We start from the raw sequence: 11,508 nt of genomic DNA, 5'->3' as shown, positions 1-11,508 counted from the left end.
TTGTCAAGACAGCCGACATGAAAGCATCAACGTGGCTGCAGCAGCTCAGACGCTGCGGTTCCTGTTCCTGATCACGAGTTGTGTCATTTCACTGTCGGAAAAACAAACAGGAAGGACAATGACGTAGGCTCTGATAACGACTCTAATTACACTAATTATTTTTATTTTTATATTAACAGGTAAGTTCATATCGGACTGTGTGTCTGCCAGTAAACACTGTGAGTCCGTCACTCATGTCCTCACATGACAGTGCTTCACATAGAGAAACCATCTGTAGCTTCTCCTTCACTTTCTCGATCCTCCATCTACAGAAAACTGACACTGCTGTGCTCCGTGCACATCTGGCTGCACCTCTTGTATTTCTATCGCCCCTGTGTGGTGATGGAGGAGAACAGCACCACCTAGTAATTCATTCAGTCTGTGGCTGGAAATGACATTTACATTACATTTTAATAATTATATAAAAAGCACGTTAGTTCACCTTATAATATAAAATAAAAGCATCTTCACGCTTATATCCACTGATGCTTACAAGAGCTGCAACCTACAGTGATTTGTGTTTTGTCCCCTAAAGCCAGTGAATGTTTTGCTTTAAACACCATTAAAGATTATCTTCTTTTTACAAATCTATATTTTTAATCACCAATTGTTTTTGCTTAAGTCTGTTTTCTACCACTGTAGTGACAAAAAAAAAAAAAATCAGCACCAGATCATCAGGAAGAAAACAAGGAGACAAACTGGAATCCTGTTGGTCCTGTATTGGTTGACACAGAATATGGTACCTTCACAGTAGAAACTCATAATCACAGTCATAAAGGTAAAGAAAGGAATTAAACAAATGCTGGTGAAAATATATCCAACAAGATGTTCAACATTATACTGCACCCAACCCGGGACACATATTCTCACAGTTAACTTGTACTTTGTCTAGAGGCCACTGAGGTCGACGAATCCTGAAATTCAGCTTAGAGACTGGACAAAGAAAGCTCGCATTGCTGTACCTAGAAGTGGCTTGAAGACAAACGTGCCAGATAACTGCAATTGCTTAATTGTACTAAATATCCTAGCGTTGATGTTCTCCTGAGTCTTTCACAGCTGGACATACAAAATAAAACAGTTTAAGGCATCAAGAACCAAAGACGGAGTCAACTACCACTCTCAAACAAATGGTGGCTGCTGTGAACAGTAAAGTAACTCGTCGTTGGAGGTAAAGTACGAACTTTAAGAGGAAAGATGAGCTTTTGACTAATTCAATTGCAGGGGTGTATTTCTGGGAAATAGCTTTGGACAGTTTAATAAGAAGACTGAATATTATAGTGTGCACCAAATATTTGAATGGTTCAATCAGAGATTTGTTTTGTGTCTTCAACTAACGCATTTTTGACACATTTATATATTTAAATGCTTTTAGCAACATATAGCATGAAGATTAATGGGCAGTTGTTCCATCAATGACCAGCTACATAATCCACAGTTTGCCACACCTGTATAAAAGAACAACCTTATGATCATATTGCTTTGGCGTGTCAAGGCCTTTAAAGTGTATTTGTGGTACTGATGTCTTTGATTTAAGTTACATGAGTAACTTATCATTATTGCCTGCTCTACAGTTTCTATATCTAAATGTAATTTTACAACAAAAACAGCTTCTGTAACGAATGAGAAAGTAAAGCAAGTGACTTACAGGCACAGAAAAACAACCACAGTGGAAAGACATGCATACGTGAAAGTAGACGTTCAGTGTGGCCTTTAAATCTGTTATCTGTCTACAGGAACAGCTGTTGAAGCAGAGGACCTCACAGCTGACACCAACAACAGAGCAGGGAACCAGATGTTTGTTCTAACTGTGATAGATACGGTAGCCACTCAGCAGTGGCCATCATATGCTGGGACACTGAGTGGATACTTCACAGGCTGCCAGAATAAACTAACTTTAAGTTACAGTGCACATTTCTACTGAGCACTGCTAACTGTGACTTTAACTAACCTCGTGTCAGAACTGAGTCGTTTTTTAATCCGTCACACTTCGAAAAGGACAAATCGTTTTTTTGAAATTTGTAAACTTGTAGGTGAATGCAGATGAGTGGTTCAGGTCATTTGTCACTATACTGTCACAACATTATACGAAATGTGCCAAAAAAAAGACTGGTGCACAACATATAGTGTGAAAAAACAAGGCAACACGCAGCAACACGTGTTGGATTAACTACTGTCCACCTCAGTGCTGTGTGGTTTGAACAGGACATCGTATTATATCAGCATCATGCATCTTTGTTAACACTGTAACCAAATAATAGAAGTTTCATAGCTGCACCACAGGGCCTCCCTACACTGGCAAACTCATTAATTTTTGGAGCTGGCTGGTTAAATTAGCATATTAATTAGAGAAATTAATGTCTTGAGAAAAAAAAAACACATCTTCATGTTGCAGTAAACGGTTCACATTACTCCCCTTCTGTGATCTAATTAAACAAAAAGACTTAAAGGCATTTCATCTTTCTCACTGCTAACAATGTCTTGAGCTTTCAACTAACTAGTGGACTTCTGCTACTTGAAGCAGCTTAGTGGATGATAACAGTTTGATGGATAATTAGAAGCTTCTAAATATAATATTTAAAAGCATAATTTCTTTTAATAGGAATTCAAATATAATCTCATGGCATGCCTTAGTTTCATTTTGTAACTGTGTTAGGTAATGTCAGCTCTGCAGACATTTAGTCAAACCTGCTAATTACAGATTCAAAATTTTAAGTCTGACCCGGTTGTGGAGATCTACGGATCAGTTGCCACTGACTTTGCTCATCAGGCACTTTAAAACTCAAATAATTAGATGCACCATCTGCTGGATGAGAAAAATTAAGTGATCCCGATATTGTTTTCTGGTTGGGAGACGTGGGAAAACATCTCTGCTACAGTTTTGTCCAGTTCTGCAGGAGGTGCAGCTCTGTCTAAACACAGTCTGAGACCCGGTGTCATTTATTAACAGGGCACTTGTGGGAGAAGTGAGGTTGTTTGAAGAGAGGCAGGACCATGACTATGGTGAACTCCTCAGTTAACCGGAGGATCCCGAACCTGCACGCTTCCATCCTCCATCCCAAAGTAGGCCCGCTCAGCCATACTGACGAAAAGCCCGGTCTCCACCACACCTGGGGAAACACAAAGAGCGTTTGGTTTGATAGCAGAGGTTAAATCCCACTTTAAGGCAGTTTGGACAAAAAAGATTTTGGTAGTGTGGGTGTTTTCTGTTATTGCTTCTTCTTTCAGAGCAGCTCTATGTAATGAGTGGTTGGCTGTAGAATATACACTTTGGCCCAAACAGAGCTGCACGTGACTCTTTAAACCAAGAGCTGTCAGTTCCCCCACCTGGAATCATCTTGATTGCTGTGTTGACTTCCTTCCAGTTCTGACTTTGCTCAAACTTCCAGTCCAGGATGAAGTTACTGTTGTCAGTGACCACAGGACCCTGAGAGTCAGACAGACAACATTCAGACCACAGTCGATGGCCAAAATCACTTAAAAGCTCCTTTAAATGCTAAAGTAAGACCAAGAAGACTGACAGCTGTGTTCATAAGAGAGAAATGTGTTCACCATAACTTATCACACAACTAAAATGTTGGAACAAATGGTCAGTTACACTAGAAGCTCAAACTGTTTTCACTTTTACTAGTTGAGTGTAATTATAGAGCAACGTACAATCAATCTACAACTGAACCTTTAAGATGAACAGACACATTCATTCCATGACTGTGCAGCTTTCCAAAGGTCTACCTGTTTACAAAAAGCTACTTCTATGTGGACTTAGCTCTCTAATGATTAAGTGATCATGCATGACCACAAGGCTAATGTTGATTAAATAGCACCGTGTTTGCGATCAGGCTTCCTGTGTAAACAAACTGGGCCTTGCCCACTCATTTAACGACAAACTGTTTCCAGGTTTAACAGTCAAAAGGAACAATAAAAGCATAAGGAGCCAAAATAAGAGCCAGACACTCGTCTCTTGCTGGACGTGGTTCATTTAAAAGAAACGAGTAGGAGGTAATTCATTAAAGTTTTACTCTGCAGGCTGTTAATGAGGCAGATAGAGTACATGCGTGGGTGTCATTTTGGTCTGCTTTCCTGTTTCGCTGTTGTTAGAAGCCTCTCCGTTAAGGAGCCTGTGGAGGTTTCATGTAAACAAACAGAAGTTCTGTTTCCATATTTACATTACATCACAACCTGTCCTTGAGCTTTAACAAATATCTGAATACATTTCCTCTGTACAACTGTGGCTGCACATTTTAAAGTCTCAGTGTAGAAGACTAACCGTTAAATGTGGCACTGAAGACAAAGAAATTTTCCACCCCCTGCTGCCTACTTTAATTTCATTTTAACCACAAACTAATGTGGAGACAAAACATAACATAAAATATGGGTAAAAATGTAACGTATTAAGATCCAGGTTTGAAAAGTATGCAGGGGATACAAAATGATGTTAGGGTCATGCTAACTGTCCACTTACAGCTTTACTGACGGCCATCCGTAAGCTGGCCTCCCCTCCGAAGCGCCGGGCTATCGTCCTAGAGACGGGAATGTACGCCATGGGGATCACCTCAATGGGAACTCCCTTCTTCCACTGCTGGCCCAGAGCCTTAGAGTCTTTCCTGGGAGGCAACAACAGAGAATCAGGAGAAGGGGAAAAAATGCGAACACACCTCTAATTAAAGCCTCTCAATAAATGAAAGACCCCGTCTAGAGCTAATCCTGAGCTACACCACCGGAGATCAGTTGGACAAAGATCTTTGCTTGGTACAGAATTATAACATTTAAATCTCTGTGTGGGAAAAGTGGGCAGAAAATTATTCTTCCAAAAGTTAGTTTCCAGCTGTGTGAAAGTAGGCAACATTCAAGTCCTGAATGAACAGGCTCATTACACACACAATAAAACCTGTAACCTGTTTCTTTTTTAATTATTTAAGAATTTCCAGTTAGTGCTACCAACTGCTGGTTATGAAAAGAGCACTTCTACTTCTCAGTGTAAACTAGCAAATACAAACCTGTAGTCGGCAATGACAATGAAGTGTTTGGCACAACCAGCTACGATCTTCTCCTGAGTTAGGCAGCCGCTGTGAGACGGAGAGAAAAAAGTGTGAGACACACGTTAAACGACATGCAGCTGAAGCTCTGCTGTCTGTATTGAACTGTACTCACCCTCCACCTTTAATCAATGTCAGGTCTGCATCCACTTCGTCTGCTCCGTCAATTGCTACATCCAGCTGAGTGGTGTGGACACAAACACATTTATTACGCAAGCAGAAGACAAAGCAGAGAAACAACTAACAGACTTTTTGAGCCTTCTCTGCATTAAGAGACTAACACAGTCAGCTCCACCATTCATGTTTTTCATTGCAAAGGCATCATTTTCACAATGCTCCAATTCAAGCTGACAGGGTTTGAGCTGCAACATACTGTGGCTCAATCTCATTTCCACGGTTTTCAGATTCATTTGTAACAAGCTCATCATACTTCTGGGTGCCTGTCCAGATCCGACAGTGTGAGACCGTGCTGCAGAATCAGCTGACGAGCCTGTAGGATGAGAAGAGAAGAGGAGAAAGTGAAGTGATGGCCACAAAACCAGGAGGAGAAATGGGACAGAAAGCAAAGGAAACGCAATGATAGCTTCAAGATTTTAAGAAAAAAATCTATTATATCTGTGATATAAATGTTGGTGTTAATACTTTGTGCAGGCCATAATGACTAAATGTGGCAGTTTTGGTGTGATGCAATGTGTTGCATTCAAAGCCACAAAGTTTGTGTAATTTGTGTACGAAACTAGTTTCCACTGTGTTCATGTTAGTGTATAAAAGAAAGACGTGCCACCTGAACGTACCTGGAAGGAGGTGGGCACACACACAATGTTGAGTTTCTCCTGTCGGACTCTCTCCGCTGGAACAACCAGACATGAAGCATAAAAGAGCGTTAAGTTAAAAATATACGCTCAGATGACGCTGCTCAAAGTGAAAACAACATTCAATCATTATAAAAGCCTTAAAAGGTTTAAAAATCTATTTATGTAACAGGTTAAAAATACACAATGACCAAAACATTCAGACTTTAAAAACAGAAAAGTGTAAATAAGTTACTGCCTTCAAAGTAGACGGGTGATGTAGAAAGATGAAATTCAGAAGTGCTTCACTCACCTAATCTGTCCACAGCATAGACGATGGTGGAGCCGCTGCCCACTCCAACCACCTGGTTGTTCTACAAGAGACATCACAGGACTCAAAGTCATTCAACATCCAACACACTAAAAGTGAAAACCTGCTGTGTGTTGGGCTCAAATCTAGGTGATAAATGGATTTGCTTGCTGCAAAATAATCTCGACAGTCTGGGTGAAATTCATTGTTTTGGTGTGTGTGCAGAGTTTCTGTTCCTAAAGTCAGGGACGGGCCATGATAACATAAACACATGAAGTCCCCATTCACTCAAAAACATGTCTTCATGTCCGTGTTATCCACTGTTGAATGTGCACAGTTTGACATCTGGTCTTTTACATCACAGCAGACAGGACTGAAGGAACCTTAAACACTAAACTCATGGAAATCACACACAAATACCTTCTTGCTAATAGCATCTCCTGCCCAAGTAAAAAATGCTGCTTTAATACTAGTGATGCGGTGTTTATTATTCTAAAAGCACGTTTAAATCCTGCAGAACATGTTAGCTTGTCCATCAGTTGGAGATAGCCTGGCTGTCTTGCTAGCAGCTAGCACATGCTGGAATATACAGTTAGTCCTTAATCACGAGCACAGTTAGCCCAGTATCCCGGGACAAGCACGCATAACACCGAGCTAATTCCTTCTTAAACTATGCAGGTTAGATAACAGTAAGAATTAGCCGGCTAGGCTAGCCCTACATTATGTTCTGTTTGCACACTGGCTAACTTTGCTAGCATACGAGCATGTAGCTACACGGACACCGTGCTGCAGGTTCCCGAACCGGGTGTAGGACGGAACCAGCCGACACCACGTCTGAACCATTAGCTCGGAACAGGGCGGACAGGTGTCGGTCCACCGTACCTGGACGTGGTTGTCCACAGCGGCGTAAGCTGCCAGCTTCTTCGCCTCCTCGGCCATGCTACTGGTCGGACACACGTGTCGCTGACTGGTCGCTGACGCCGTCGTCAACCTCCTGGATGCTGAAGACAGGAACCGAGCAGCCCGCTCGGTGAGGCAGACCCACCCCTGGAGCCTCATGACCCACCCCTGGAGCCTCATGACCCGGTGTCCGGCCCACGTCAGTGACGTCACAGGGGAATGGACACGGTTCATCCTCTGGGGACGATGTGTTAGAAATGTTGTTCTCCTCTTTACTGTCTAATATGAAATATAAGACACGGCATTTCCATGGAGACTTGTTGTTGGGGTTAAAACCAGGTTTGTCCTGAAGGTGGCGCCAGGTGAAAAGCTACAGAGTCCAGGACTTTTAAAGGGTTCATCTGCCTGGGAGCATGAATAAGCTCATGACAATCACCTGTACAGATGATCACATATCATGTGTGCAAAGTGGGAAACATGCACACAGATACACAAATGTGTTAATGAAATAATAAAAAATATCATTTTTATCTCCAAACAGTAAAAATAAACAAGTCCTCAGTTATAATGAAATAGGAAGTGACCTGGTTCAAACTAACACAACATTTCTAAACTGATGAAACACGGATCTCTCTCTCGTCTTTATTCGACACACCTTTAACATACAGAGTGATGTTGACAAATTAATTTAATAACTGGTTAAACCACCGGTAGCAGCAGTTACTTTAAGCAGACTCCTCCTGTGGTTGTGGGTTAGACCTGCACAGACTACAGGAACTTTGGACCATTCCTACTCACAGAACTGCTTCAGCTTAGACATATCTTAGGATCTCTGGTGTCTCCAAGACAGATAACAGCTTTGGTCAAGAAAAATAAATGTCCTGATGGTGTTGGAGAAAAAGTCACAGAGTAAAGCACATTAAAATGTTTCTTCCTCTAACAGCATAAATATACATATCAAATAAAGTCTGGACAGCAGCTTTGATGCTGTATTTTGCTCTGGGCCAAAGAAGAAATGTTGATTTAACCGACTCAATGAACACAAGCAAACACATATTTACATCACTACTACTTTTTATTTGGCAAACAGCTTGAGATAGTCTCTTTTTCAGTGTACAGTATATATATACTATAGTAAACCAACACATTCTGTTTGATTACTATTTTTTTTCTCATTTTTACATATTACAGCTTACAAATATAGCTGATCTTTTTGACAAAATTACAGATTCTGTTTGACACCCAAATTAGTATGCTATATAAAAATCCACACATCTTACATTCATGATTAGAAAAAGTAGGATTGTGAAATCAGGAAAAGATAAGGAAAAGAAAAACACCACAGTACGCAACTTCAGTCAAATCCAATGAGGAGGAGGGGAGTCGGGGTTTCACAAACAGAGAAGTGCGTCTTTGACACACTGAAGCCAACGTTAAGTCCTCTGAGAGAAGTTTGCTGCCATTCCAAAATCATCAGTACAGAGAAGATATCAAGGAACAACATCAATACTGCCACATAAGAAGAAGAATGGTTAAATCTCTGTACTCTGTCCAAAGTTAGAAACTAATACCTTTCCATGGATTATAATGGTTAGTCGATAAAAACTAATTTTTGCATTGCAAACTATACATATTACTTCATAGCTCACAATCTCTTCTCTGACCAGTGCTGTCTTAAGGCTTAGTCCAAGGATTATGCAAATGCTTCCAAGCTTTCCTTTCATGCCCTGATATCTCTGCATGAGGCATCTGCTTAAATTGGACATCTTTCTCACATCTGTAAGACAAAGTTGAACAGAACTGCATGAGGGAGCTGCCATTTGGATATTGGGAAAGCAACTAAACCGTAATAAAACCCAGCACTGTGAACGCCTTGTTGACAGGCAAATCTCTTTTTTCTCTACTTGATGTTTGCAATAATTGAATCAGCACAGAGTGGGTTTTGTACCATGAGGATAGATTGAAAAGTTGCTGTGTTAAAAATACAGCTGGTTTGTTGTTGGTTCACTGATGGATCCGTTTCACTGGGAAACCTGTGTTTCCCAACGGAAGTTTTGCTTTATACACAGTATTGCTGAATATTGAGCATTGCATTTGTTTATTGAGAAGTTACTGTTTACGTTTTTTCCTGTGTAGGATACATGTCCATTGGCATCACATTGTATCAAAACCCCAGATGAGACATGCTTTAAGCAAATCCGTGCTTAAAATTATTCTTTTTTTTTTCTTTTTGTACTGTAGATAACAAGATAATTGATCCAGACATCTGGATTATTACATGACAACATTTGCAAGCATTAATCTACAGTGTAATCATAACATCTAAATAGAAAACAAGACCGGATTATTCTAAAACTCATCTTTGAACACTTGTTCACAAAAAGGAAATTAAATTAAAAAGGGCTGCATCTTGTTGAGTTCAAAGCCCACAAATGATGTTTATTTTTTTTTTTTCCAACCTTATGTGACTCTCCTCGTTACGAGCAATGCACCAGAACTGCGCTGGACGTTGACACGGAGCTGGAAGGGACTTTGATATGTAAACAGCAAAGCTGCATGTAAGACAAGACACGCAGAATACAAGTAACTGTGGAAAGCTGGGGAGTTGGGGATAAACACACAAAATTAACATTTTAGAAGATAAACTGTCTTTATGATAAATAAATATGCTATTTCAATTTAACCTAAAATATTTATTTATATTGCCATAATATATTCTAATAAATTCAGGATTTGTTTCACTGTATGTTTTGGTTTGTGCTGTCGCTCTAAATAATTACATATAATATATACCTGTGGAATGTATTTCTTTTATTTAGTTGAGCACTTTCACCTTAAAAATGAGGTTTTCTAAATAGCTGGCAGGAAGCTACTGTAGATGAAGGATAGATTAGTACTTTTCGAGCACACACAACACACACACACACACACACACACCTTTCTCACGCTTTCAAAAACTAAATACGCAGAGCAGAGGTGTCCTCTGCACGAAATGGGTGGATCACAGCTAAAAGGTGCAGGAATGTAAGAGTTTTAACACGACACAATGTCAAAAATACAAATGGTTAACTTCACTTTACAGTGGCCTAAATGCAGTGTCTCTTACCGGTTCATTCACAAATGGAAAAGTACTGATCAACACAGTGTAAGTATGTAAAACGTACTCATATGACAGTGTAAGAACACAATGTGAGTGCAACAAAGACTTTCTTCATTCTTAAATCGTGCCATTACACCTTCCAAGTACTACACAACCTACGCTGGCATCTTTTTATTACTTACACAGTATTAGTGAGTACTTTAAGCACTTACCCAAAGGTTATACATGACGAATACACTGCAATAGGATACTGTAAAGTGTTATATAAAGTAAAGTAGAGAGAGGAGAAAGTGGAGGTATATACTGAACAATGTGACCGGGCAAATGGAAGTGAAACAGGACGTTCTGGACGGTTACGGACGCTAGAACGTTTCCCCAAAGAGGTTCTGTCTGTCCACATTTGGAAAATATTTCCCATAGCTCTCGTCTCTCTTCCTCACACAACTTCCCACATTTCCAGTGCTTCACCTGTAAGAATGTTCTCATCGGATACAAAAATCAAAACAGTCGGTATTTCTCCTTTTTTGCTTCCGTACAGTTGCATTGAAAAATATGTTGTTGAAATCCTTATTTCTTTTTTTTTTATTCCAGATGTCTTTTTCGTGGATCCAGAGTCAGTCTCCATCTGTAGCTACATGTGTTGGGCATCCATTATGTCCAAGTATTTGGCCTCAATGATATGAGGAAGCACGTTGTTCCTGAACACAGAGCAGACAGAATGTACGTCAGTGTTAACATAAAGAAAAACATCAGAGTGTCAGATCTTATCAGACGTGATTTATCACTTCCCTTTTTGTTGTTGATCTTGTTGGGCTACATGTGTTTCTTGTCTGTCTTGTGAAGCACTTTGTAACATATGTTTAGAAAAGTGCTCTATAAATAAATTTATTATTATTATTATTATTTTTACCAGGACCCGCGAACGAGAGCGCAAATCAACAATACAGTGGCGACTGTTACAGAATACAAGTGTTTAAGGGTGCACAGTGTACTGCATTATACACCTACTCACTGATGTAAACACCTAGAAGTGTATTACAGCCCAATTCAACCCAAATTCAAGTAAAGAGGAGCAGTCAGTCAAAGTAAATGAGTTTCACACATGACCACAAAAATAAACTTTACTTTAAATTTTAAACTATTTTTCTCGTGCAAACCTTCATTATTATTTGAAGATATTCCAGTAGTTTGCTGCACCACAAAATTCGAGGAGAGTATGGTGAATTACTCTGTGAGTTTACAAATATCAGATATAATGCACTACACCCATGAGCTCATGTACAGTAGTACCACATCCACTTTCTTCACACATTATGTTAGTAACACTGAACAGAT

The 11,508-nt window shown here is 39.9% G+C and overlaps 2 protein-coding genes across 4 annotated transcripts in view; both read right to left on the bottom strand.

The window, feature by feature from the left end:
- Window positions 1-743: 743 nt before the first annotated feature.
- Window positions 744-7,246, bottom strand: rpia (ribose 5-phosphate isomerase A (ribose 5-phosphate epimerase)). The gene is made up of 9 exons (XM_026339638.1): window positions 7,056-7,246; window positions 6,177-6,237; window positions 5,867-5,922; window positions 5,503-5,562; window positions 5,188-5,252; window positions 5,034-5,102; window positions 4,499-4,640; window positions 3,364-3,463; window positions 744-3,146 (listed from the first exon to the last, which is right to left on the bottom strand). Exons 1-9 carry the CDS (start codon window positions 7,230-7,232, stop codon window positions 3,049-3,051), a joined length of 828 nt encoding a protein of 275 aa, XP_026195423.1. The 5' UTR covers window positions 7,233-7,246; the 3' UTR covers window positions 744-3,048.
- An 883-nt stretch (window positions 7,247-8,129) lies between these two features.
- Window positions 8,130-11,508, bottom strand: part of slc4a11 (solute carrier family 4 member 11) — a 69,642-nt gene continuing 66,263 nt past the window's right edge. For all 3 annotated transcript variants that reach the window (XM_026339635.1, XM_026339637.1, XM_026339636.1), the window contains one exon: window positions 8,130-10,871. In XM_026339635.1, the coding sequence (XP_026195420.1) occupies window positions 10,805-10,871 (67 nt within the window). In that variant the 3' untranslated portion in view covers window positions 8,130-10,804. The remainder of the gene's footprint in view (window positions 10,872-11,508) is intronic.

Source organism: Anabas testudineus, chromosome 22 (assembly GCF_900324465.2).
Source record: "Anabas testudineus chromosome 22, fAnaTes1.2, whole genome shotgun sequence".
In the NCBI taxonomy this organism is placed as follows: Eukaryota; Metazoa; Chordata; class Actinopteri; order Anabantiformes; family Anabantidae; genus Anabas; species Anabas testudineus.
The sequence above is the reverse complement of the archived record's forward strand: the minus strand, read 5'-3'. Positions and strand labels throughout refer to the sequence as shown.